A 27,883-nucleotide genomic window follows, 5' to 3' on the forward strand; every position below is an offset into this window, starting at 1 on the left:
CACAAAGTCAGTTTGCTTTCAGTGCTCGCACAAAGTCTGTTTGCTTTCAGTGCTCGCACAAAGTCCGTTTGCTTTCAGTGCTCGCACAAAGTCAGTTTCTCTCACACCGAAGTCTCCTGATACAGTACAGGGATCTGGCCTGGCTTCCCATTCACATGCAGCTCTGCATGCCTTTTGTACCGGTTAAAATCCACTAGGCTATTTCTATGGGAGAGCTGTGTGCAGACTTCATAGAAGTTGGCTTCTAGTGTGTGTGTGTGTGTACACAATCGCTGCCTGTATGCGTCACATTATGCATGCTTAGGTTAATGCTTTGCTTCCACTGAACGCTCCTTCCGGCGAAGAATAGTGAGCTTAAACAAGTGTTCACTTGCGCGCTACTCATCTATAATGACCGCTGTAACTATGGTTACAAAAACAAGATGGCTGCCTTTTCTCATGTATATTGGGAGTGAGTGAGGCTGATAGGAGGAATGCATCAGGTGATGAAGTGTCATGGTCCTTTCAGAGAGGGAGAGAGACCTACAGTAGGAAGGCACAAAGCTTTGTTATTGCATGATTAAAACAAACTGTAGGAAACCATGGTAACACAGCAGATAGATTTTATTTTCACTACAAAAAAAAAAAAAAAAAAAAAAAAGCCACCAAGAGCATCATTTTAAAGCAGAGCAACATCGAACCCCCCTCCCTCCCCCGACTATTAAGCAGAAGGAAAGAATTTTTAGTCCGGTTAAAGACTAACCCAAATACATCGCTTTCATTTCACGTGTAGCCTCTGTTATTAAAGCATGTACGGAAGAGGGTTGGGGTTTGAGACCCATTCAAAACATTCAAAAAAGAAAATATGGGGGGGGGTATTGCATACTAGGAAACAATGGGGACCATAAAGGCAAAATGGTCAAACGTCTAGCATGTAGGAAGTTGTGCATGATCCAAACACCACGGTGGGTCATAATAACAATAATTATAACAATGTCTAATGCAATGTTTCAGAAATGTTTCAATGAACCACTTACTAGAAAGGCTATAGTGGTCATGTGATTATTACTTAAAAGGATCGCAGACCAGAAGGCCTGAAACAACTAGTCTTCAATCATCCACAAATATTAGTCATGAACTTAACATGATACTGAAATTGCAGGTCCAGGTTGGTTGTAACAGTGGTAGGATAATGTGCAATATTTTGAAGTTGAAAAAAAAGAAGCCTTTGTGGTCTGCTTAGTAACAGTGATCGCACGACGTCAGCTTGGAGCTAATTTATGAATTGATCATGAAACAGAATACTGCAACAAAATTAAAGCATAATCGTCAAGTCACTTTCCGGAAAAACAATTTTCGAGAATGCTTGAATCGAATAACAAACAGCTCTTTTTTCCCCTCTGCTCACTAATACGAAACAAATGAAATGGCCCTATACATTGCTTTATACTTACATATATCAAATATTGATTATCCTCTCCTCTCCCACAATACATTCAACATGTAGATCCATAAGCATGAGGGATGATACGCAATGTCTTATCAAGTAGATTTATTGTAATCCAGACTAGGTTATTATAATACAATCAAGAGACAGACCTACATACGTAGCTAGGTTCGAGTTTTAAGCTAGTTCCGTTGAAAAGTGAAATAAAATGACCTTTTCTTGACATATTCTATGTTTTTGAGGGTGGGGTTCGGTAATGCATAGGACAGGATCACTCATCCCTCCTCGGGAGCGTTTGTTTTTTCTCTCCTGTTTACACATGGCTTTCATAGATCACCTGACCAGGCTGTAGCTTAGTAGTAACCTCTGCCTCCAACCCCACCTCCTCTACTGGCTCCTGCTCAGAACCCTGCTCCTCTTGCTGCTGCTCCTCCTCCAGGTGAAGGGGAGCCAACGGCGGAGGAGACAAGGGAGTGGGCGTGGCCTCAGCCAGAGCCGGGGCCTCCATGGGCAGCGGGGGGTGGATGGACACCTGGATGGCGATGTGCTGAGGCTGCTCGTGCAACGACGCATCGTCGGAATCCGCTGCAGGGGATCCGGAACGCTCCCTCTCTCTCTCCCGGAGGACGGTGAAGACATCGCCGGGCCCCACCCCGACCAGGGCCCCCTGCACCAGGGCCGCCCGGCATCCCGATGCCCCATCCAGGTGGTGCCCCTCTGGGGCCTGTCGGAGGAACGTGTGCCTCATCTCCTCAACCCCCACCACCTCCAGGATATCCTCCATGAAGGTGCGGCAGTTCATGATGAGGGGGGGCAGCGGGATGCTGCGGGCCAGCTCCTCGATGTAACGGGCAAACTCCATGGTTTTGAACTGGGTCACCTTGGCCAGCTCCAGGGTCTTGGCTGACGTGATGATGGGGATGCGCTTGGCGATCTCAAACGCCTTCTGGAGCTTTAGAGTGGAAGAGAATATGGAATATAACCACATTGGACATTTACATATAGGATGGAAAATATTTCACCATTCAAGAATTATTAAAAACATCACATGCCCCAGTTACAAACACACACCCCAAAGGCACTATATGTGCGTAAGGTCCTCACAAGTACAGTAAGACACGACACAAACCTTCTCGGCGCCTTCTGTGCGGAAGAAGTCGTTAATGGCCTTCTCGGTCTTCTTCAGGTGGCTGCTCATCATGCAGAGGCGCGTGATGTTGAGGATCATGATGATGGTGAAGGTGACGAGGCACACAACCACGTAGTAGGCCCCCAGGTCCCCGTTGTGGAGGACCACCCGCATGGTCACCGTGCAGTTGGCGCTGCCGTGCACGTTGGACGCCATGCACGTGTACTTGCCCCGGTCGGCGAACCTGATGTCGGTGATGTTGAGGATGCCATCGTCTGTCAGCAGCCACTTGCCACCTGAGAACGAGAGAGAGCGCGTCGCTGAAACCAACTTTTCCATATCATGCCAGCCTCATATTTCCTACTCAGGGCCAGTAGTCCAGTCAGGTAGTAAATGGACAACTCCTGACACAAGTTATCGTAATAATCTACAGGTCATGAACAATGGTAAAGGATAGACCTAACCCGAAAATATTATGGAACATTGCAACAAAAAATAAAAACATTTCACCATAGAAACGGGGGGCCATTTCCATTTACGAACTGTTTGTGGTTCCTTCACATGCATTTCCAGGTTGCAGAGACAGCAGTAGCGAGGCTAAGGGGAAGGTATCTGCTACAGTTTGTCATGACAGTCACGGGTAAGAGCTTTTTATAGCTAGAAGCCCAGGCCATCCTTTCTGCGAAGGCCTTGCATTTTACACTGCATATACAGTGGGGCAAAAAAGTATTTAGTCAGCCACCAATTGTGCAGGTTCTCCCACTTAAAAAGATGAGGCCTGTAATTTTCATCATAGCTACACCTCAACTATGACAGACAAAATGAGAAAAGAAAAATCTAGAAAATCACATTGTAGGATTTTTAAATGAATTTATTTGCAAATTATGGTGGAAAATAAGTATTTGGTCACCTACAAACAAGCAAGATTTCTGGCTCTCACAGACCTGTAACTTCTTCTTTAAGAGGCTCCTCTGTCCTCCACTCTTTACCTGTATTAATGGCACCTGTTTGAACTTGTTATCAGTATAAAAGACACTTGTGATCATTTTGACCCCACGGGGTGAGATCTTGCGTGGAGCCCCAGATCAAGGGAGATTATCAGTGGTCTTGTATGTCTTCCATTTCCTAATAATTGCTCCCACAGCTGATTTCTTCAAACCAAGCTGCTTACCTATTGCAGATTCAGTCTTTCCAGCCTGGTGCAGGTCTACAATTTTGTTTCTGGTGTCCTTTGACAGCTCTTTGGTCTTGGCCATAGTGGAGTTTGGAGTGTGACTGTTTGAGGTTGTGGACAGGTGTCTTTTGTACTGATAACAAGTTCAAACAGGTGCCATTAATACAGGTAAAGAGTGGAGGACAGAGGAGCCTCTTAAAGAAGAAGTTACAGGTCTGTGAGAGCCAGAAATCTTGCTTGTTTGTAGGTGACCAAATACTTATTTTCCACCATAATTTGCAAATAAATTCATTTAAAAAAATCCTACAAAATGTGATATTCTGGATTTTTTTTTCTCATTTTGTCTGTCATAGTTGAAGTGTACCTATGATGAAAATTACAGGCCTCTCTCATCTTTTTAAGTGGGAGAACTTGCAAAATTGGTGGCTGACTAAATACTTATGCCCCACTGTATAGACTGGATTGGTAATTCCCATTTATGGCAACCTACCCCCCCCCCATTCTGATCATTCCATTTCTATTCTTCCACTGTAGGCCTAGTTCTGGGGCCAGAAACCACTTTATAGCTCCCTCACCTTACCTCTGGAATCAGGCTAGACCTTGGCGGATTTAGGTATGGGCGACATGGGGTGCCCGCACAATGTTGTTGTTGTAAGGGTGACATTTGCGCGATCGGTTTTCTATCACTCTTTTGCACGTCACATCAATGATATCATGTCACCTTGTGGGTCAGTTAACCTTGTCGGAGTGGGCAGCCCTGATTCTAGTTTGTGAGCTAGGCAGGCAGGCTACTGCCTGGGAAGGTCTCCCTCTCAGAAGTATGCGATGGGGCGGGGGTAGGTTGACCTCAGGTCTCCCCACTGGAAACCCGAGGTAGGGGGAGCGGGGGAATCAAATAGTGCACCTCTAACTTTGTACAGTACTAATGCAATTAGTCAAATCAGTCACACTACGAAATGCTACCAAATAAACCACAATTCATTCATAACACTGGCTATATAGTTTCACAGACATATTGTTGCATTCTTTTTCTGGTTTGTGCAAAATCGTTAAGAATAATATAAAACCAGTCTGCACACCACCAAGGTGAATTGGTTTAGTCCTGACTCTTGGTTGACAGTGTTGGGGGATGGGTAATGTATTGATGCTCGAGTGCCAAATCAACACAAATGGATAAGAAAAGGTCTAAGCCATCAGGTGCCCAGTTCAGGAAAAAGAGGAAAGAGAAACATGCAAAAGATAAAAGGTATGCAGCTGCGTCATCTCTTTGTGAGTATAATATTAAGCATGTAATGAAATAGGCTAGTCTAACACTTGTTAGCCTGTTGCTTGCTATGCTATTACACCTAGGGCGACAATATTCAATTTTCTGCCCAACTAGCTTACATAACATTGGATATCATGTCACAGTTTCATCATGATAATGTGTGTAGCCTGCTGCAAAACGACTACAACTTAACTAGCACATAATTGATTTGGTTAACTTTCATTGAGGTGACATAAAGGTTATCTGGGATTGTATTGACTAGGTCCTGAGCTCAGTTAGGGACATTTCCAATGCTGTGGGCTAACTTAAAATCATATCTATTTTTATTTGTCACATACACATGGTGAGCAGATGTTAATGCAAGTGTAGCGAAATGCTTGTGCTTCTAGTTCCGACAATGCAGTAATAACCAACGAGTAATCTAACAATTCCACAACTACTACCTTATACACAAGTGTAAAGGGATAAAGAATATGTACATAAAGATATATGAATGAGTGATGGTACAGAACGGCATAGGCAAGATGCAGTAGAAGATATCGAGTACAGTATATACATATGAGAATTGTAGGGTATGTAAACATAAAAGTGGCATAGTTTAAAGTAGCTATTGATACATGTATTACATAAAGATGGCAAGATGCAGTAGATGGTATACAGTACATTATATACATATACGAGATGAGTCATGTAGGGTATGTAAACATTATATTAAGTGGCATTGTTTAAAGTGGCTAGTGATACACTTTTTTACATCAATTTCCATTATTAAAGTGAGCTGGAGTTGAGTCAGTATGTTGGCAGCAGCCACTCAATGTTAGTGGTGGCTGTTTAACAGTCTAATGGCCTTGAGATAGAAGCTGTTTTTCAGTCTCTCTGCCCCTGCTTTGATGCACCTGTACTGACCTCGCCTTCTGGATGATAGCGGGGTGAACAGGCAGTGGCTCGGGTGGTTGTTGTCCTTGATGATCTTTATGGCCTTCCTGTGACATTGGGTGGTGTAGGTGTCCTGGAGGGCAGGTAGTTTGCCCCCGGTGATGCGTTGTGCAGACCTCACTACCTTCTGGAAAGCCTTACGGTTGTGGGCGGAGCAGTTGCCGTTCCAGGCGGTGATACAGCCCGACAGGATGCTCTCGATTGTGCATCTGTAGAAGTTTGTGAGTGCTTTTGGTGACAAGCCGAATTTCTTCAGCCTCCTGAGGTTGAAGAGGCGCTGCTGCACCTTCTTCACAACGCTGTCTGTGTCGGTGGACCAATTCAGTTTGTCCGTGATGTGTACGCCGAGGAACTTAAAACTTACTACCCTCTCCACTGCGGTCCCGTCGATGTGGATAGGGGGGTGCTCCCTCTGCTGTTTCCTGAAGCCCACGATCATCTCCTTTGTTTTGTTGACATGAGTGGGAGGTTATTTTCCTGACACCACACTCCGAGGGCCCTCACCTCCTCCCTGTAGGCTGTCTCGTTGTTGTTGTTGGTAATCAAGCCTACCACTGTAGTGTTGTCTGCAAACTTAATGATCGTGTTGGAGGCGTGCATGGCCACGCAGTCATGGGTGAACAGGGAGTACACAGGAGGGGGCTGAGTACGCACCCTTGTGGGGCCCCAGTGTTGAGGATCAGCGGGGTGGAGATGTTGTTACCTACCCTCACCACCTGGGGGGCGGCCCGTCAGGAAGTCCAGTACCCAGTTGCACAGGGCGGGGTCGAGACCCAGGGTCTCGAGCTTGATGACGAGTTTGGAGGGTACTAATGGTGTTAAATGCTGAGCTGTAGTCGATGAACAGCATTCTCACATAGGTATTCCTCTTGTCCAGATGCGTTAGGGCAGTGTAGAGTGTGGTTGCGATTGCGTCGTCTGTGGACCTATTGGGGCGGTAAGCAAATTGTAGTGGGTCTAGGGTGTCAGGTAGGGTGGAGGTGATATGGTCCTTGACTAGTCTCTCAAAGCACTTCATGATGACGGAAGTGAGTGCTACGGGCGGTAGTCGTTTAGCTCAGTTACCTTAGCTTTCTTGGGAACAGGAACAATGGCCCTCTTGAAGCATGTGGGAACAGCAGACTGGGATAAGGATTGATTGAATATGTCCGTAAACACACCAGCCAGCTGGTCTGCGCATGCTCTGAGGACGCGGCTGGGGATGCCGTCTGGGCCTGCAGCCTTGCTAGGGTTAACATGTTTAAATGTCCACAGGTGGGGGTTGTGCTTACAGCCCAACACCGTGCAGGACGTTTGGCATTTGCCAGAGAACACCAAGATTGGCAAATTCGCCACTGGCGCCCTGTGCTCTTCACAGATGAAAGCAGGTACACACTGAGCACATGTGACAGTCTGGAGACGCCGTGGAGAACATTCTGCTGCCTGCAACATCCTCCAGCATGACCGGTTTGGCGGTGGGTCAGTCAAGGTGTGGGGTGGCATTTCTTTGGGGGGGGGGGCCGCACAGCCCTCCATGTGCTCGCCAGAGGTAGCCCGACTGCCATTAGGTACCGAGATGAGATCCTCAGACCCCTTGTGAGACCATATGCTGGTGCGGTTGGCCCTGGGTTCCTCCTAATGCAAGACAATGCTAGACCTCATATGGCTGGAGTGTGTCAGCAGTTCCTGCAAGAGGAAGGCATTGATGCTACGGACTGGCCCGCCCGTTCCCCAGACCTGAATCCAATTGAGCACATCTGGGATATCATGTCTCGCTCCATGCACCACAGACTGTCCAGGAGTTGGCGGATGCTTTAGTCCAGGTCTGGGAGGAGATCCCTCAGGAGACCATCCGCCAGCTCATCAGGAGCATGCCCAGGCGTTGTAGGGAGGTCATACAGGCACGTGGAGGCCACACACACTACTGAGCCTCATTTTGACTTGTTTTAAGGACATTACATCAAAGTTGGATCAGCCTGTAGTGTGGTTTTCCAATTTAATTTTGAGTGAGACTCCAAATCCAGACCTCCATGGGTTGATAAATTTGATATCAATTGATAATTTGTGTGTGATTTTGTCAGCACATTCAACTATGTAAAGAAAAAAGTATTTAAGAAGAATATTTCATTCATTCAGATGTAGGATGTGTTATTTTAGTGTTCCCTTTATTTTTTTGAGCAGTGTATTTAGTCTTTTGGGGTGTCTTATGCCTAGAATTAGCCATGGCGATTGTATTGTTCATTTGGTTCAGATTCTGAAAGTTTGATAAATTGTGCATATTGACAAGCCATACAAGCTACAACCGCCACTGAGGCTACTAATGGACTAACTGCAGGCCTTGTTGTTTTTGGCACAGAGCTCAATTCATTCAATATTTCAAGCAATCTAGGCCTATAAAATACTTGCTCAGTCAATTAACTGTAACAAACTGCAATTCATTAATCCATTGTGGTTTTCATTTTGAGTCATAATATGATTCCTATTGAATCAATATTATTTCTTCCTGCAGGACTGTCCTTGAGGCCGCAATCCAGGAACCAGCTATTTTGCACTTGAAATCCATATTTTATCCTGGAACCCCCTGCAGTGGACCAGTGTTTATGACCTTCCTCTAATTACTGATATTATTTTCTTGATGAGTTCGAGCTGAATGAATAGGCGGGCAGAGAGGTGCCACTAACTTGTTTATTCCATGGCTGGGTCCCAAATGGCAGTGCACTACATCTGATCAGGTCCCAAAGGGGCTCTGATCAAAAGTAGTGGGCCCTGATCAAAATTAGTGCACTAAATAGGGAGCCATTTGGGACACAACCCATTTGTTCAATATTTAAATAGAGGGTGGGGCTGAGGGACAATGGAATCCGTCTGGAAAAATACCACGTGGTGCTTGTTGGTTAACAACAGGGAAACAAACAAGTCGTCATGTAAATGTGGAACCACAAGCAAGTAGCCAGCCAAACATTAAATCATGTTACAACATCTGTTGACTATTGAAATTGGTTCTTCTTTGTCTACTACTACATTGATGTGTGAACTTCTCACTAAACTAATCTTGGTATATCCAATGTATTAAGAAGCTCTGTTATATCGGGGCAAAATAAATGTCATCCAGGCTTTATTTCACCATGGGTCTACATTGGCCACTATTCTCCTATCATCGCATGAAGTGTATCTACCATTACAACAACTACGTAGGCATGTTATTAGACTGTGGCTGGATGGATGATTTCATGGTCCTCCATATTTTTGAAAGCTCATCCTGAGTGGGTTGCACACACACACACACACACACACACACACACACACACACACACACACACACACACACACACACACACACACACACACACACACACACACACACACACACACACACACACACACACACACACACACACACACACACACACACACGAGCCTGAATAGTGTTGGGCTTGAGACGGAGAATGAATAGCGCAGTGCACACACACACACTTAATCCATCAATCCTCCAGCCGGTCTGTTGTGTCTCTAGAAAACCTGAATGGGTACAGGAAATGTATTCAGACACCGGACATACATTTCAATGAGAAGGACTTCTAAATGTATACCCCCGTGTAAAGTGTTCCCAGGCTCACTTCGACGCGTGTGTGGAATCAAGAGCTAACAAACAGCGGCAAAAGCCGTGAAAGCAAAGTCATGTTGAACAGGGAAGAAGCGACTCCTATTCATGGGTTGCACATTGCGTCACAATATTGTTTCGAACAAAGTATCAAGTATCTACAGACAGCCTAAGTAGTGGCCGTGACCACCAATCTGCATCCATATAGGCTAGAGTAGATAGACTACAACTGAATGAGAGAACCACGACAACAACATCATATTAAAAGCCATTACCGTGTAATGTATCAGGTATCTACAGTTAAGCGGTGGCCGTGACTTTTGAACTCCAACGTTTTGGAAAAAAAGCCAACTGGCCAGCTTGTTTGATTTGTTGTCATATAATAATCATGACATTGATGAATGACTGTTATTTCCCCCCTCTGCAGGGTTGGCATTGCATCCTCACTACAATAATCCCATTCATCGTCATAATGTCACTAGTAAAATGTTACCTTCCTATCACCCCCTCTTTCTGTCCCTCTCTCTCCCTGTCCCACCCTCTCTCTGTTGTCCACAGTTGGACTTAAAATAGCCTTTAGCCTGACAGTTCAAGTTGGTTTGAGAAAAATGTCTGTAGAACAGCTGCTGATTGTGAGGCCAGAGCAACATCAGGGCATTCTTTATAATTATACAAACTTGACTTACTTGTCTCGGTGTCTAGCAGGTCTCCGTGCGAGTTGAACCACTGTACACTCGGGTCAGGGTCTCCAGTGACGTTGCAATCAATCAGCGCGCAGTTGCCCTCACGGGCGATAATCTGGTTTACTTTCGAGAACACGAGGGGGACAAATCCACCATCTGCCACCGTACCGTTTTCCGTGCTGTTTCCATCTGAAACCGCCGATAAGGCCGCGGTGGCGTGGAGGCTAATAACGGTCAGTAGAAAGAAGCCAAAAGCGTAGCTGCTTGCCCGATGCATTTTTTTTTTTGTCTTCCTGTGACGGTCGCCTTCACCAGATAAGAGTTTGTCATGCCACTCGCATCTTTATGCTCAATAAACTGACAATCTCCTGGTGGTGGTAATGAATGGCTATTTGGTATTCTGCTCCAAATCTTGAACCATTCCACTGAAAAGAGAAAAGACAAAGCAACCATGAACATTGTGAACAGTCCGTTTGTTTATTAAACATCATTTTGGTTCAGCAGAGAGATCACCTATTAAGACCAGTGACCCAATGTCTTTGACATTTCTGGTTTATAATTAACCCCCTCGACCAAATAGTCGATGACTCTGACAACAACAAAAAACACCAACTACCAAGCTAACAATGTGACACTGACATTGTTGATACAGCAGACTATACTAGTGCTGCTGGAACAGTGCATTTTGTTACAACATAACTAGAGCTGCAATGTAACTTAACAGACATGACATGCCTGTATTTTTATTAGGCCCTAGCTACGTTAGTAGTATTGTTGTCTAAAATCAGTTACGAGTTTGATAACAATATTACTTCGTATACATCAATTGAAGTATTGATAAGTACCACTGCTAGTTAGTTGACAATTTACATGCAACATAGTAGCTAACCTAGTTAGCTAACAAGTCTAGCTATTTGGGATGTTTTTACACACTAGCAGCTAACGTAACTGGAGGCAAAATCGCGGGGTTTAGCTATAAAACTAAGGCTAACGGGTTGTAAACTAGCTAGCTAGCTTATCTGATATAATTTATAGACGACACTATATAAACGGTGAAGTAGCTCACATAATATAGTTAGCTCCATGTAAGGTTGGCTAACAGAGAGAAAAAAAACTAAGATTAGTCCACTAATGTAAGCAATCATAGCTCGCTCGCTAGTTCACTCGCAATAACCTTATCTTGCCGAATAACGTTTTCCAATAACATCTGATAGCATACTTACAATTTCATTTAGCTTACAGGCGTTAAATCGTAAAGAAGGAGAGATCACCGTGTGTCTTTCGGCCTTTGCTGCATTCCGCTATGTCTTCGACGTCCTCATCGCTCTTCGGTTCTCTCTTGCTCAGCTGGCCGCGTGACACAACATTCGGGTCGCTGCAGCATTCGGCTTCCCTAGAATCCCTACCCGAGTCAAATTACCAACAGGCAGCAAGAAAAAACTAGGTCAGTCATTGGCCACGCAACAACTTTATGTGATCGTATTAAAATGGATCCACATGCCCAAAGAAACATGATTGGATTAACTAGAATAGTACAGTACAGTATCCTACGTGAATGGTAATCATGACTGTGTCATCAGTGGAATTAGATGTAGATAGAAATGTAGGCCATATTTCATCCACCCCCCCAAAAAAGAATATATATATATTTGCAATTAATGAAAACATCGCTTATTGTTCCAAAAAACTATTTTACATGAATGAAGTCCATTCATGCACTGGGCTGCATAGACTACTTTTAGGACGTTCTGCTTTGTCTGCCCTTTCTATTGAGTCTTAGACTACAGTTCTTCAAGCCCTTAACAGAGGCCAGTGTCTCACTCTGTCTCAGATCCAGGCCGTTTGCCATCATCAACCACTGCATTGTTCGATCTGACAGACAGAACTACAGCACTTAAGACTCATGAAGAGCCCCAAATGCCAGGGCACTTAATTTTGTGGTTCTATTGAATCCTTTGACTTCACTTTGTATATAAAAATGACCGATGAGATGAGTATTAATCAGAAAATAACTAGTTTACAAACATTAAATCAAGACAATTAGTAACTACTCCACTCGCTCTCCACACTCTCCCCACACAAACAGACAGACAAACAGCCATACTGTTGTGGTCAAAAGAATGCATCAAGTTCAGGAGAAGAGAAAAAAAACTGTTTTGCTTAACCCAAGTTTGTCAATTTTGCCTTCCGGAGTAGATTATTGACCGACATTGATTTGTGCTTTTAAAGCAGTGACAAACTCTGAAATGGACACAGGCTATTAAAAGACTCAATCCATTGATCCATTCATCAATAATACTAGCTATCTCACATTGGCAAGTGTTGATATTGAGGAAAGTGTGTCATTGACCCAATAGATATCCGGAACACAACACAGCAGAGTTTCAAGGAACTGGAAGTTCAGTTCGAAGCAGGAGTGAGACAGGGGGTTTAAAACTGTACACAAACACTCCTCCTAAGCACCGTACACACAGTGGCCTTGTGTGTCTGGCCTCCACAGCTCGTAAAGCCGCTACATACTGGAGCAGTGAAAACGTTCTAAGTCACCTGAAGTCACAATTTTAAAGGAATCCCAACAAACAACAGTCCTAACCGTTGTAACGCCCTGGTGGTAGAAAATGGTAACACGCGAGCACACACACTGTAAGAAAATCTTTTAATTTACTTTCCCTCAACAAAAATCATGACAATATAACAGTGCATGGATCAATCAACTGTTACATTTTCTCTAATCTTTACAAATGTATACTGAACAAAAATATAAACGTAACATGTAAAGTGTTAGTACCATGTTTCATGAGCTGAAATAAAAGATCCCAGAAATGTTCCGTTCGCACAAAAAACGTATTTTTCTCAAATTTTGTACACAAATGTGTTTATATCCCCGTTAGTGAGCATTTGTCTTTTATCAAGATAATCCATCTACCTGACAGGTGTTGCATATCAAGAAGCTGATTAAACAGCATGATCATTACACAGGTGCACCTTAGAATGTGCAGTTTTGTGACCCAACACAATTCTACAGATGTTTCAAGTTTTGAGGGAGCGTGCAATTGGCATGCTGACTGCGGAAATGTCAACCAGAGCTGTTGCTAGAGAATTGAATGTTAATTTCTCTGCCATAAGCCGCCTTCAACGTCTTTTTAGAGAATTTGGCAGTGCGTTCAATCGGCCTCACAACCGCAGACCACGTGTATGGCGTTGTGTGGATGAGCGGTTTGGTGATGTCAACGTTGTGAACAGAGTGCCCCATGGTGGCGGTGGGGTTATGGTATGGGCAGGCATAAGCTACGGACAATGAACACAATTGCATTTTATCGATGGCAATTTGAATGCACAGATATATCGTAACAAGATCCTGAGGCCCATTCTCATGCCATTCATCCGCCACCATCACCTCATGTTTCATGATAATTCACGGCCCCATGACACAAGGATCTGTACACAATTCCTAGAAGCTGAAAATGTCCCAGTTCTTCCATGGACTGCATACTAACCAGACATGTCACCCACCCATTGAGCATGTTTGGGATGCTCTGGATCGATATGTACGACAGTGTGTTTCAGTTCCCGCCAGCATCCAGAAACTTTGCACAGCCATTGAAGAGGAGAGGGACAATTCCCAGTCATGTGAAATCCATAGATTAGGGCCTAATGAATTTATTTAAATTGACTGATTTCCTTATATGAATTGTAACTCACTAAAATCTTTGAATTTGTTGCATGTTGCATTTATATTTTTGTTCAGCGTACATACTGTCTAACATTTCAGTTAAAAACTATGAACGTTTTGGTGTTCAGAAATGCTCGGCTCAAGTAATGCTGATTTAGTTGTAGAGTTGTAAATAGTGTGACACAGTGTTAGCTACCACGCTAGACCAAGGACTGCAAAACGGTGATTACATTCACAGTCATCTCCAAGGCAACATGCGTACCTTGTCTGACGTAAATTTGTATCTTTGTGATTGCAGGTGATTCAAGTTTGTGGCATTGATTGCTGACTTCAGGAAGCAGAGGGAACATGCCCCGATCCACATCAACGGGACTGCAGTAGAGTCAGCTGGTTTTAAGTTCCTCAGCGTCCACATCACTGTGGACTTGACGTGGACCAACACCACCACCACTCTTGTCAAGAGGAAGCAACAGCGTCGCTACTTCCTAAGGCGGCTGAAGAAATTCTGCATGAGACCTGGGTCCTCTCCAAATACTATCGCTGCACCACTGAGAGCGCCCTGACTGGTTGCATCACGGCCTGGTACGGGAATTGCTCTGTCCACAACCGCAAGGCCCTCCAGCAGGCGGTGAAGACGGCCCAGTACATCACTGGCACTGTGCTCCCACCCATCCAGGGCATCTACTCAAAGTAGTGCCGGAGGAAGGCCCACAGCAGACGGTATCGGAGCACACACACACACACACCACAACTGCTGATACCAAAGTCTTATTATGATTGGTAAATACTATAGACTATAAATTGTGCCTTCCTGTATTAAACTTATGCTAAAACGTTTCTTCTATTCTACCGAGCCATTAATGTTCGTATTCTTTATATTTTATTATTTCTTATTGTTGTTGCATTGTCGAGAAGGACCCTGCAAGTAAGCATTTCGTCGGGCGGTGTATCCCGTACATGCGACTAATAAAAGCTAGCGAATTTGTAAAAAAAAATTTTTTTAAAGATCTCTGCCAATGAAAATAGTTTGTTGTCCATTTGGTATCTGATGTGCTCCTCACAAAGATTCCTTGATGAGTGCAGAGAGCCTCTTGAAAGCCTGTGGAGAAAGAAAGAGAAGGTACATTTATTGCCTTGAAGTGTGTTTGTGTGTGTGTGTGGCTGCATTTGCATGTGTGTGTGTTTCTTTACCTCGTCGATCTGTTCCGGTGTGGAGAGGGAGAAGGCCGCTCTGACATAAGGACACGGGTCTGAGCTGTTGATCATGAATACACCTCCAGGGACAAGCAGCACCTACAGTAGGACAATAGAAAATGTTTAACCAACCAGCACCTACAACCAAATATGGACACTAAGACAAAAGGGGAGAAAACTGTACTGCTGCGGTTGGTGGCTGTAGACCCTATGAGCTTCTGTCATAATTAATTTGCTCACTCCCTCTCTCTCTCTCTCACACACACACACACACACACACACACACACCTTGAAGCTCTGAATTATGTATCATAAAACTGCTGGTTGTACAGTAGATTCTGTGTGCTGATATTAAATTAGCTATTACTTTTACCATTTCCCAGACCCACTATGTACATAACCAGCCTTCTATAATCTACTGCAATTGGCTTCAATTGTTTGGTGCAGTGTGAAGAAAATACCCAAATGTTAGATTTTAAAAAGCCCCGATTGTGTTTCCTGTTCTTTCCACATAGAAGCAGGCCAATCAGCATGGATTTGGAGTGTTCTTATGTGGGCGGGGGAAACCGTGGGATTTTAAATCCATTTGCCTTCTTGGATAATGGCAGCTTCACATACTATCCAACATCCTATTTCTGACAAGCACTAGCCTGGGCCCTTAGTGAAAATCTCTTGCTGCTCATCCTGTATGCATGAGTAGGACATTAACGCCAGACAACAAAACAGTAGGGTTACCTGTAGCCGAATTGTTGTTAAAGGAGAAGTTCACTTAATTTGAACCAAATCTCTATTTTCATTGTAAATGGCATGGTATAGAAGTGCCAATAAACACTTTTTTGGTGGATCTCACTCGCTTTTCGAGAAACTTACCCCACCAGTAATATACTTCCTTATGCTTGTTCTGCAGATGTAGGGGCACAGAAAAACCTGAGCAAAAGCTCCAAAACCACACCGACGCTCTCAGTATGCAGATCCTTCACTGTTGTACACACGAAAATGTGTCGCGCCGAACTTCATCCGCAACGTTGTATTCCACGTTGTGCGACTCGAGTGATACTTCTCGATGTAGCCCACAATACTTTTCCGTGTGCTCTACATGGAGATGCAGCACTGCTGGATAGAGGAAACGCCTCAAATGGAATATAACATCATGAATAACGTTCGGAATGACACAATTTCACGTGTACAACATCTAAAAGACCTGCATCACTATACTGAGAGCATCGCGGTTTTCGAAAAGGAGGTATTTGAGTGTTCTTGGAGCCTTTGTTCATGTTTTTCCTGTGCCCCTACAACTGCAGATAAAACATAAGTATATTGCTGGTGTGGTAAGTTTCTCTAAAACAAGTGAGATCACAAAAAAAGTGTCTGGGCCCTTCTATAACATACCATTGACATCGAAAATAGAGGTTTGGTTCAAATAAAGTAAACTTCTTCTTTGAAGTATCAAAAATATAGAGATATTATAAATGACAGGAACCTCCCAGAGATTCAGGACTTCAATATAAGTGGACTATTTTAAAAACACCAAACATAATTTCATTTAGTCAAACAGGTTGTATTAGTTTAGTCAGTGTATGTGTGAGCTGTGGTGGAGCCCAGAGATCAGGTGGGCCTGTAGGGTAGAGTTTAGACTGTGTGTGTTTGTGTACCTACCTCCTTCTCCATAGCCTTCTCCATGATCAGCTTCTGGGTGTCTGCGACGCCCTTCACCTTGATCCACAGGAACATGCCTGCAGCTGGGGCGTGCCACTCTGCCACATCTACACACACACACAGAAGAGGGAAACAGAAGGGTTAGGTCTAGGTATTGTTTGGTGCAGGAACAGGGATTTTCTTTCTTATTACCCCTTTGGCAAAGCACTACTTCCTCTGATGCTTTGTGATTTTAACAAGGCACTAGCACTGTGTGAGGTGCTGGCTTCATGAGTGTTTTTTTAATGTTAGGCTTCAACGGACACAACCATGCGAATGTGAGTGAAACACAAACCTTTGAGACACTTGTCTGCAGAGGAGAGCATGGCATCTCTCTGTGTTCTGTAAAACTCAATCACTCTGAAAGAGATAAGGTTTGTCCATCATACTGTAGAGTGCTGAACCGCTCATATTGTAATCAATACACCCCCCCCCCCAAAAAATAAGAATAATTGCACAACAACACATAACACAAACAACTCATATCTCTAGCTATATTGACACCATATATGCGTGTTGTTTATACAGCTACCAGTGGTACGACCTTTGACCTACCCATCTACGTGGTTGAGGAAGCCTTCTTGACCCCAGCCATGCAGCAGCTGGGACACCATGAGCTGGAGAGGGAGAGATTGAGAGAAGGAGAGAAGGAGAAATGGAGAGAAGGTGGAGTAGTCAACACTGCATCTGTTGCATGTTCCAGTGCATTGTGTTGCAAATGGAAGTTAACGCTTTCTGAATTCCATATTGTCTAGAACATTCCATATGTTATATATACCTAATCCTAACATCCTTCCGTATGCGTGAAAATAATCCACAGATGTTACGATAACATGATATTCATCAACAAAGATCAGGCAGCAAGTGGGCGTGACTGTCTCGTTCTGCCACCTCAAGAAAAGTGATTTAGTGTTGCATTAAAAGGAAAAATCCAGCATCATGTTGATGTGGCCGGGTACACTTTGCTTCTTGAAAGTCCAATTATCTTGAAAACTTGCCCGCTGTCATGCAAAAAAACAATGTTGGGACTGCATCAACCATGGACTAATGAAAAAACAATGTTGGGACTGCATCAACCATGGACTAATGAAAAAACTGTTGGGACTGCATCAACCATGGACTAATGAAAAAACTGTTGGGACTGCATCAACCATGGACTAATGAAAAAACTATGTTGGGACCGCAAAAACTATGTTGGGACTGCATCAACCATGGACTAATGCATCAACCATGGACTAATGAAAAAACTATGATGGGACCGCAAAAACTAATGTTGGGACCGCATCAACCATGGACTGAAAAAAATGATGGGAAAAAACAATGTTGGGACTGCATCAACCATGGACTAATGAAAAAACAATGTTGGGACTGCATCAACCATGGACTAATGAAAAAACTGTTGGGACTGCATCAACCATGGACTAATGAAAAAACTGTTGGGACTGCATCAACCATGGACTAATGAAAAAAATACCAAAATATTGTTTTTGAGTGGATTTTTTCATTAACCTCTGTGATGACACGGATTAAACCACTAACGCTTTCTGTCTACTCTCATCTCTATGGGAGAACACAGACAATTATGCCACTAATCTATACTGAGAATGGTACAGTACATTCACATAATTAAATAGAACACAATATAGTAATATCTCTCTCGATGGCTGCATTTGTCTTCTTGTTGCTGTGGTAACTACTCACATTAAAAATGCTGCCAACTGTCTCTTCCGGCAAAATAACAAAAAAAAAAAAATAATAATAATAATCAAGGTCGTATTCACAAGCAACCAAATGGGAAGAAGGCAGGCCAAAACGTGGAGGGACTACCTGAAATGTTAACTACCTTGTTTTACCTTGGAATCTTTTTTCGCTTTCTGTTGGAGAACGTGTTGCTACTTCGTGCACTACTAAAAACGCAGTTTCATGTTTTGCTGTGATTACAGTCACAGGAAAGAAGCCTCATATGGGATTTAAACAATGACTATAGAGACTAGAGGCAAAGTAGAAAATACAACCAAACATCACATGAAAGTAAATATGCCTGAACATATTTATTACTACGTACCATTCATTTTAAAGGGGATGGTAAGGCAGTTTACTAAGACATGCATGCTATATTACTTATTTACATGTGTTTCAAAGCGAATGGTGGGGTAGTTTACTACTAGGTCTACATTTTAAAGGGGAAGGTGATGCAATTTTGAAGGGGGTGATGGGGTTAGAAGGAGAGGTTCATTCACCTGTGTGAAGGTGCTGGTATGCATTGTAGAAGCCTGGATGTGTAGTACCACTCTGTCCACCAGCGGCTTGGGCCCAGTCACAAAGCCTATCCTCAGCCTGCAAAGATAGACACAGAGGGTCATACCTGCAGAGACACACACACACACACGGGAAAGGCAGACAGGGGCCATTTCACTGGTGAAGGAACATCACAACAACAACAACGAGCAGTGTGTCCTCTGTCTTTCTAGGCACAGCAGTGTTGCATCCTGTGTGTGTGTGGACCAGAGGTCCCCACAAGAATAGTAAACAAACAAACAAACATTTGACTAACTGGGGACTTTTTGTTACTCCCCACAAGGGCAAATGCTATTTCTAGGGGGTTTAGAGTTAAGGTTAGAATTACATTAGGGTTTAGAGTTAGGAGCTAGAATTAGTTTCAGGGTTAAGGTTAGGTTTTTGGGTGAAGGTTAGGGTAAGAGTATGGGTTAGGGGTTTGGGAAAATAGGATTTTGAAAGGGACTGAATTGTGTGTCCCCACAAGGTTGGCTGTACAACACTGTGTGTGTGTGTGTGTGTGTGTGTGTGTAATACCTACTGGGAATAGCACAAGGTAATTCAATTGTCCACATGAACTGGAAAAACAAGGACTCAATAACCCACTGAGCACACAGCTTCTGACAGTCTCTTGGTAAACAAGTTCTGACAACCACATAGAGAGACAGACTACAAAATCACACTAAATTAGCTGGTAATAGTGTAACAACAAACTGAACAGGTCTTTTTTTTAAACTATATTTTTTTAAGTCTTTGTATGTTTATTGGATATAGAGGTGAAAGGTAGGTCAGAGACTGCTGAAAGAGTAGTGGGCCGGATTCGAACCCATGCTGGCAGTGGTACATCGTACATGTGCTCCAGAGACAGCGGCTTAGACTGCTAGACCACCCTAGGCTACTGAACAGGTCTCTCTTGGCAAAGAGATGGTTCTCAATTAGACAAACCTGCCTAAATAAAAAGGTAAATTACTACAGTGACTGTACTTCCTTCTTCCTCCCTGACCTCTGACCTCAAAACCCACATAGTTGCCGTGGCGATCTGATAGTCTGCCTCACCCTGACGACAGGATCTTTGAGAAGGAGTCTGTCCTGATGACTCTCCCGTCAACGTCCATGGAGAGAAACGTGGGAGCCCAAGGCTGCAGAGAGAGAGAAAGACGCATGAGCAGCCTGTTCTATTATATACAGTAGGGGTGATGCCAGTGCAATGTGTCCCAATAAAACATACAAAGTCATAACACATTAAACAATTAAACTAGTTTTACCTTGTCAAACTGTAGGAAGTAATAGGGGTCGTCCTCAATAATAAGGAGGTCATACTGCCTGGCAAGCTGTCAAAACGACAACAAAATCTTGATTCATTCTGTGAAGTAGACCTTTAGGGAAATCAATATTTTACAGAGGCCTGAATTGAACTAGCACAATCATTTCAGAAAGAAACCCTCCCTTTCCCTTCGCTCCCATATGCATGAGTCAGTGACCTGACCAGGACCATGTCAAACTCTGGCCCTATTTGAAAAAGACTGTTAAGGAAATCATTAATAAGAACTAGAACAATGGATTCAGATTGGGTCCCTCCCAATTTCCTTCCCGAATGTCAGTTGGCCTGGTCCCAGATCTGTTTGTGCTGTCTTGCTAACTCAGAGACAGCACACAGGACAGCACAAACAAATCTGGGACAAGGCTATAGACACTATGGTTCAGGCTATATACACTATGTGTCATTGTGGCTGCAATATACACTATGGCTTTGTACTCTGCAGTCTGTATTCTATTCAAATTGGTTGCCTCCCTTTCCTTCCCTTTCCCTTCCTATCCAATAGAACTCAAGAGAATATTGTTCAATAGTAGCATCTCTAACATCAGATATGTACATTGCGGTATCCCTCAGGGCAGTTGCCTTGGGCCGTTACTCTTCTCTATTTTTACATATGATTTGCCACTTGTCTTACAAGAAGCTAAAATGACTATATATGCTGATAATTGCACATTAAACACATTAGCACCTACAGCCAGGGAGCTCACTCAGTCTCTCAGCAAGGAGTTACAGTCAGTGTCAGAATGGGTAAAAAAAACAATCAACTGTTCTTAAATACTTAAATACATCTAAAACCAAAAGCATTGTATTTGGTTCAAAGCATTCTCTTAGACCTTAACCTCAACTGGAGTTGTGCATAAAGGGTGTGACCATAGAACAAGTTGAAGAAGCTGAACTCCTAGGAGGAACATTGGATGGTCAGTTATCATGGTCAAGTCACATTGACAAAGTTGTTGTGAAGATGGGGAGAGGCATGTCTGTTATATAAACATGTTATGCGTTTTTGACAAAAAGATCAACTATACTAGTTGTTTAGGCTCTGATCTTGTCCCATCTTGATACCTGTCCAGTAATGTGTTCAGGTGCAGAAAATACATACCTAGCTAAGCTGCAACTGGCTCAAAACCAAGCAGCACACCTTGCCCTTAACTGCACACACAGAACTGGCATCAACAAAATGCATCATAGTCTTTCATGGCTGAGGGTTGAGGAGAAATGGACTACTTCTCTTCTAGTCTTTTTAAGAAACATTTGTCTGTTGAAAATGCCTAACCACTTGTCTAATCTATTTGCATACACTTCAAACAGGCATACATACCCCACCAGCCATACCACTATGTGTTTCTTCACGGTAACCAATAAAAAAAAAAAAAAGATTTAATATGCCGCTCAGTTATGTGTAGAGCCATGTCCTCATGGAATGCTCTGCCACCACGCAACAACAACAAAAAAGCTTTTAAAAAATGATTGTATCAGAATGCCTCTCCTCTTTCTAAAGATCTAATTGAACTGTACATAAGAATATGAAGATGTACTGTATATATGAATAATGTGTACATAGTATTGTTGTCATCTCTTGGTGTCTTTCCAATATATAACTCCTATGTTTATTTTGAATGTAATATAATTTCAAATGTAATATAATATCTTATGTTGTTCTTGTCTATATCTGTTCTGTACTTTGTCATGTATTTGTACGTTTTATGTGGACCCCAGGAAGAGTAGCTGCTGCATGTGCAGTAGCTAATGGGGATCTGTTTGAATACTTCCTTGAGGTTTCCATGAGGTAAGCACTGATCTAAAAGAATTTTGAGAGGTGAAAGCAAGGTTAACAACCTGTTACTTTAACTGATTCAACTAATTCAGATCTGAGACTACTTCAAGGAAAGTAGGAAGGAAGGATGCATTTCTGAACAATTTGAATAGGGCCTATGGGTCTGCAGACTCTACTGTACCTCGTAGACATCCCTCTTCCTCTGGGTGGTCATGGAGGCCCCGGTGGGGTTTCCTCCATTGGGGATTGTGTAGAGGACCCTGGGTACGGTGCTGTGTGGCTTGTGGACATCTGCCGGGTCCCAGCGGGACAGCACCTCCTTCAGCCCACCCGGGATCATACCGTGCTGATCACTGGGCACATTGATCAGGTTACATCCCAATGGCTGGAGCTTGGGATGGCAAACACAGTGCGTGCGTGTGAGAGTAAATGTGAGAGTGAGTTTTTATAACTATTATTATTAACATTATGTTGTTGTTGTTGATATCATTATCCGTCACATTTTGATTTATCAACAGTGGCCTTGCCATTCGTGCTAATAACGCTTGTCTGAGTGAGTGAGTGCGCGACAGAGAGAGAAAGTGATTATGTGTGTGTGTATCTGTGGTTGTGAGTAGAGGTTCTTACTGCAGCGAGAGTTCCAGAATACGTGGGCGCGTCCAGGAGAACGTTATCTCCGGGATTTACAAGCATTTCAAACACCTGCCAAAAAAACACAGAGAAAAGTAGTAGAGGGGAGGGCAAGAATAGGACAGGCTCATGGAATCGCCGGATCATTAGTGGCCGTCACACCTAACTTACCTTACTTGCACTTTTCTTTTCTGCTTTATTAAGGAACCTTTTACTTACTGCGACTGTGATATGCGCTTGTCGGAGCGAACTATTTTAAGATGAATACACCAACAGTAAGTCCTTCTTGATAAGTGTCTGCTATATGACTAAAATGGAAATGTAATACCTTGCAGAGACCCTCTTGGCTGCCTGTAGTAACACACATGTCCATCTTGCCCTTCTCAGCGCTGTAGTTGGCTGTAGGAGGGTTGTGAAGGTTCTTCTGAAGGGCCTTCATCCAAGTCAACAGCTCCGGGATTCTATATGTGGTAGACAGAGGCCTAAATTAAAAAACCTACCATTCATAGAGGTCGAATCCTAACTTTAGTTGAACTTTCAAACTGATGTCCATGTGAGACTAAGTGAACATATTGACTTCGGTGGAAATTCAGATTCGCCTCATCATGAATAACCTGCAGTTACAAGTCACCTTATCTTAACCCTACGTTATCTCACCTTAACCTCATCGTATTTCCTTGGAAATTTTTTATTTTTTTTAAAGCAAGAAATAGACCTAATCAATAATAATAAAACTTGAATAGCAGCCAGGGTATGTCGTAATAAAATGTTCGGTTTTGTCATCCAGGGAAACGTTAATTCTAGTGTGCATGATTAGGGTGCTTTTTAGGAAGCAGCCTTGGCTTTATCGTCCCGTTCACTCTTATCAGAAGTGATTAAACCAACGCTGTGGAAAGCAAAGCAAAGCAGCGGTTGAGAGCACACGCACGCACACAGGTTGAGAGCTCTACAGACCAATATGAGTCACTATTTACTATTTAGACTGTTGTAAAGGTAGATAAGAAGCTGTTAAGAGATAACCTTCTGCCACCGCCATTAACTAGCATAGGCGTCATGCTGTCCTAACCGTTTCAAGGAACAGCGTTGACCAGTTCAAACGCGTAATAAAACTCGTTTCAAACCATTCATGTCCGCAGGATTCTACAGGCTAAACTCCTGACCGTGCGTAGAGCTAGTCATGTACATTACTCCGTTGGTGTTGGAGCGCTTTCAAAGGCTATGTCCTTGTTGACTCTTTCCTATTGCGCTCTGAAGAAGCTTCCACAGACTTTTGAAAGATTTCTGTGGGCTAAGAGATGCTACTTAACAATACACAACGGGTGTGTCCAAGATCGCACCGATTCCCTATAAAAAGTAGTGCACTACACTGAGTGTACAAAACATCTTTCCATGACATAGCTTTCACCTGGTCTGTCTATGGTCACTTGTTAAATCGACTTCAAATCAGTGCAGATGAAGGGGAGGAGACAGGTTAAAGACGGATTTGTAAGCCTTGAGCCATGGGTTGTGTATGTACGCCATTCAGAGGATGAGTGGGCAAGACAAAATAGTTAAGTGCCTTTGAACAGTGTATGGTAGTAGCTGCCAGGCGCACTGGTTTGAGTGTGTCAAGAACTGCAACGCTGCTGTGTTTTTCACGCGCAACAGTTTCCCGTGTGTATCAAGAATGGTCCACCATCCAAAGGACACCCAGCCACCTTGACACAACTGTGGGAAGCATTGGAGTCAATATGGGCCAGCATCGCTGTGGAACACTTTCAACACCTTGTAGAGTCCATGCCCTGAAGAATTAAGGCTGTTCCGAGGGCAAAGGGGGGATCAACTCAATATTAGGAAAGTGTTCTGTACACTCAGTGCATGTACAGTGCATTCGGAAAGTATTCAGACCCCTTGACCTTTTCCACATTTTGTTATGTTACAGCATTATTTTAAAATGAATTTAAAAAACGGTTTCTTCATTAATCAATAAAACAGGGTTTTAGACATTTTTGCTAATTTAATAAAAATAAATTTTAAAAAAGCTACCATATTTACATAAGTATTCAGACCCTCAGATGCATCCTGTTTCCATTGATCATCATTGAGCTGTTTCTACAACTTGATTGGAGTTCACCTGTGGTACATTCAATTGATTGGACATGATTTGGAAAGGTGCACACCAGTCTATATAAGGTCCCACAGTCAGAGAAAAAACCAAGCAATGGGGTCAAAGGAATTATCCATAGAGCTCCAAAACAGGATTGTGTCGAGGCAGAGATCTGGGCCTCCATCATTCTTAAATGGAAGAAGTTTGGCACCACCAAGACTCTTCCTAGAGCTGGCCGACCGACCAAACGGGGGAGAAGGGCCTAAGTCAGGGAGGTGACCAAAAACCCGATGGTCTCTTTTACAGAGCTCCAGTGTTCCTCTGTGGAGATGGAAGAACCTTCCAGAAGGACAACCATCTCTGCAGCACTCTACCAATCACGCGTTTATAGTAGAGTGGCCAGACGGAAGCCACTCCTCAGTAAAAGGCACATGACAGCTGGTTTGGAGTTTGCCATAAGGCACCTAAAGACTCTCAAACCATGAGAAACAAGATTCTCTGGTCTGATGAAACCAAGATTGAACTCTTTGGCTTGAATGGCAAGCGTCACGTCTGAAGGAAACCTGGCACCATCCCTACGGTGAAGAATGGTGGTGGCAGCATCATGCTGTGGGGATGTTTTTCAGCGGCAGGGACTGGGAGACTAGTAAAGATTGAGGGAAAAATGAACGGAGCAAAGTACAGAGAAATCCTTGATGAAATCTTGCTCCAGAGTGCTCAGGACCTCAGGCTGGGGCGAAAGTTCACCTTCCAACAGAACAAAGACTAAGCACACAGCTAAGACAAGGAAGGAGTGGCTTCGGGACAAGTCTCTGAACGTCCTTGAGTGGCCCAGCCAGAGCCCGGAATTGAACCTAATCAAACATCTCTGGAGACCTGAAAATAGCTGTGCAGCGACGCTCCTCATTCAACCTGACAGAGAGGATCTGCAGAGATGAATGGGAGAAACTCCCCAAATACAGGTGTGTCAAGCTAGTAATGTCATACCCAAGAGGACTCGAGGCTGTAATCACTGCCAAAGGTGCTTCAACAAAGTACTGAGTAAAGGGTCTGAATACTTATGTAAATGTGATATTTCCCTTTTTATTTTTAGTACATTTGCAAAAATGTCAAAACTGTTTTTGCTTTGTCGTTATGGGGTATTGTTTATAGATTGATGAAGGGGAAAAACGATTTAATCCATTTTAGAATAAGGCTGTAATGTAACAAAATGTGGAAAAGGTCAAGGGGTCTTGAACTTTCCAGAACGCACTGTATATACAAAATAGGGTGTCATTTTGGACAGACCCAATGTCTTCTCGGTCACTGACTCACCCGCTGGAGGCAGAGTACTGCAGAGCCCTCTTCATCATGGTCTCGTCGAAGGTGAGCATATCCCCGTTCTTCACCTGGATGGAGCAGGAATGGAAGGGGAAGGTGTTGGGGTTGGGAGCCCCTGCGGCCAAGGAGATCATGGATGGGGGTGACCTTTGCTGGATTTCAGCTTTGGGATGGAGGGGGGCAAGACAGATAGGTTACAAAGGTACCAATGAAATAAAAAATATCTGAAAACTGACAAAGAAAAAAAATACTCAAGAGAAATTCTACATGGCAAAACACAGAATATAGAAACATGGAATATAGAAACACGGAATATAGAAACACGGAATATAGAAACATGGAATAGAGCTCTACAACCATGACGACTTACTTAACATTCGGATAGGTGAGGGCTTCCGAGCTGCACTGACAGCTGTCAAAAACCGAGCGTAGTTCATGGCTCCTGTAAAATCACCTTCTAACAATCAGCACTGACAGAGCAAGCTTGCCTGTGGTGTGTCAACCGCACCTCCTGGGGAATATAGATCTACAATGTGACAGTGCATATGATGATGACACATGGATTCAGTTGTGTTCACTTGCCTACTAAATACTAATGCAATGTTGATTGTTGGGTCAAGTTACAAAACATGGAAATAATGTCAATTTACTTGTTTTATCATGATATAATGATGGGATGCATTCATTACACAATGGTAAGTTTGAGTGTGATATCGTTGGCACTTACTATGCAGCCCCAAGGTCCACCAGAGGACGCTATTATTCTATACGTCGTTTGATTTAAAGACGTCAGGAATAATGGCGCCCTCTGCCAAACCTTTGGGCTAGCTACTATGTTGTTTTGCTTCTGCCGTATGGCAGCACTGGAGTGGATTATCGTGCACTAAAGGCGGAACAAATATAGGAACAAGTAGCAACATATGCACGGAGTTAGACTGAAATACATTGCACAAAAATCTTAACACAGGAATAAACTTCAGAAGATCAACATCTGAGTAATATTTACAACCACGTTTGTTTCATAACTGACCTTGCGTATCTTGTGTTTAATCGTACAGTGGCCGCCGCTGGATAATGTATTTTTCCACTAGCAATAGTCCACACAAGTAACCGGTGTGTGGACTACATTACCCAGGTGTCAAAATAGTCTATAATTTTGAGATTACTGTACCATAATTGTGTAAATTAACTATCTACATAATTATAAACATGCATAATTGTCCCCAATAATAAAATCGTAACAAACGATTTTAGACAATTTAGAAATGAATCGAATCAGTGGAACAGTCGAGAAGCCGAGTCTAGACAGTACTTTCATGGCAGCAGCGTATCCGAATCCACATTCATAATCGTATTCGAAGCAGCAAGGAAACGTCTACGTTGCTGCTAGCGTAACTACCTAGCTAACTGTTAGTTTTGATTTCATTGTCTTGTGTATTTTCAAATGACTGTGCATTACTGTCATGTTTATACAAACAACGGGGAAATGCGCTGAGGGAAAGCAGCTTCATCCTTACCTTGATTCGTGAGCAACTAGCGTTAATTTATCTGAAAGGCAGCCAGCTAACTTTAGTCAGTTGTATTTTGTCAAGCGACAACACATGTTGGACTTGCAAATGATTCATCAAAGTAGACTTTACTACTTATCACGCTATCAAAGCGCATGACAACTCTCGAGTAGGTTTGGTCGTCCCGTGATGGCATTGAGTAGCTTGATAGTT

The 27,883-nt window shown here is 43.3% G+C and overlaps 2 protein-coding genes across 6 annotated transcripts; both read right to left on the bottom strand.

The window, feature by feature from the left end:
* Positions 1-616: 616 nt before the first annotated feature.
* LOC112214601 (microfibrillar-associated protein 3-like) lies at positions 617-11,643 on the bottom strand. Of its 2 annotated transcripts, none has more exons than XM_024373479.2 (4): positions 11,467-11,643; positions 10,199-10,620; positions 2,556-2,851; positions 617-2,378 (listed from the first exon to the last, which is right to left on the bottom strand). In XM_024373479.2, exons 2-4 carry the CDS (start codon positions 10,470-10,472, stop codon positions 1,740-1,742), a joined length of 1,209 nt encoding a protein of 402 aa, XP_024229247.1. In that variant the 5' UTR covers positions 10,473-10,620; positions 11,467-11,643; the 3' UTR covers positions 617-1,739. The 2 variants fall into 2 exon arrangements, with proteins under 2 accessions (XP_024229247.1, XP_024229246.1); XM_024373478.2 differs by having other exon boundaries at positions 11,419-11,640.
* Positions 11,644-14,696: 3,053 nt separating this feature from the next.
* On the bottom strand, positions 14,697-27,814 carry LOC112214602 (kynurenine/alpha-aminoadipate aminotransferase, mitochondrial). 4 transcript variants are annotated; one of them, XM_024373480.2, is made up of 14 exons: positions 27,680-27,814; positions 26,533-26,673; positions 26,157-26,325; positions 23,085-23,217; positions 22,754-22,828; positions 22,308-22,517; positions 20,300-20,365; positions 20,091-20,173; positions 18,998-19,094; positions 17,313-17,374; positions 17,053-17,117; positions 16,719-16,825; positions 15,060-15,161; positions 14,697-14,967 (listed from the first exon to the last, which is right to left on the bottom strand). In XM_024373480.2, the coding sequence occupies exons 2-14, from the start codon at positions 26,597-26,599 to the stop codon at positions 14,926-14,928; spliced, it is 1,278 nt and encodes a 425-aa protein (XP_024229248.2). In that variant the 5' UTR covers positions 26,600-26,673; positions 27,680-27,814; the 3' UTR covers positions 14,697-14,925. The 4 variants fall into 4 exon arrangements, with proteins under 4 accessions (XP_024229248.2, XP_024229250.2, XP_024229249.2 ...); XM_024373482.2 differs by having other exon boundaries at positions 26,533-26,604; positions 27,680-27,788; XM_024373481.2 differs by lacking the exon at positions 27,680-27,814 and adding an exon at positions 27,193-27,330.
* Positions 27,815-27,883: the final 69 nt, after the last annotated feature.

Source organism: Oncorhynchus tshawytscha, linkage group LG09 (assembly GCF_018296145.1).
Source record: "Oncorhynchus tshawytscha isolate Ot180627B linkage group LG09, Otsh_v2.0, whole genome shotgun sequence".
In the NCBI taxonomy this organism is placed as follows: Eukaryota; Metazoa; Chordata; class Actinopteri; order Salmoniformes; family Salmonidae; genus Oncorhynchus; species Oncorhynchus tshawytscha.

What these genes read in the sequence shown, in the direction of transcription:
- LOC112214602 (XM_024373480.2), bottom strand. Translation starts at nt 26,599, where the DNA reads ATGAACTACGCTCGGTTTTTGACAGCTGTCAGTGCAGCTCGGAAGCCC. An exon ending in GCCAAGAGGGTCTCTGCAAG is followed by an intron (nt 22,829 to 23,084) that starts GTATTACATTTC and finishes TTTTTTTGGCAG; the next exon opens with GTGTTTGAAATGCTTGTAAA. An exon ending in AGAAGGCTATGGAGAAGGAG is followed by an intron (nt 15,162 to 16,718) that starts GTAGGTACACAA and finishes GTCCTACTGTAG; the next exon opens with GTGCTGCTTGTCCCTGGAGG.
- LOC112214601 (XM_024373479.2), bottom strand. Translation starts at nt 10,472, where the DNA reads ATGCATCGGGCAAGCAGCTACGCTTTTGGCTTCTTTCTACTGACCGTT. An exon ending in CCTGCTAGACACCGAGACAA is followed by an intron (nt 2,852 to 10,198) that starts GTAAGTCAAGTT and finishes TCTCGTTCTCAG; the next exon opens with GTGGCAAGTGGCTGCTGACA. An exon ending in GCACAGAAGGCGCCGAGAAG is followed by an intron (nt 2,379 to 2,555) that starts GTTTGTGTCGTG and finishes TCCACTCTAAAG; the next exon opens with CTCCAGAAGGCGTTTGAGAT.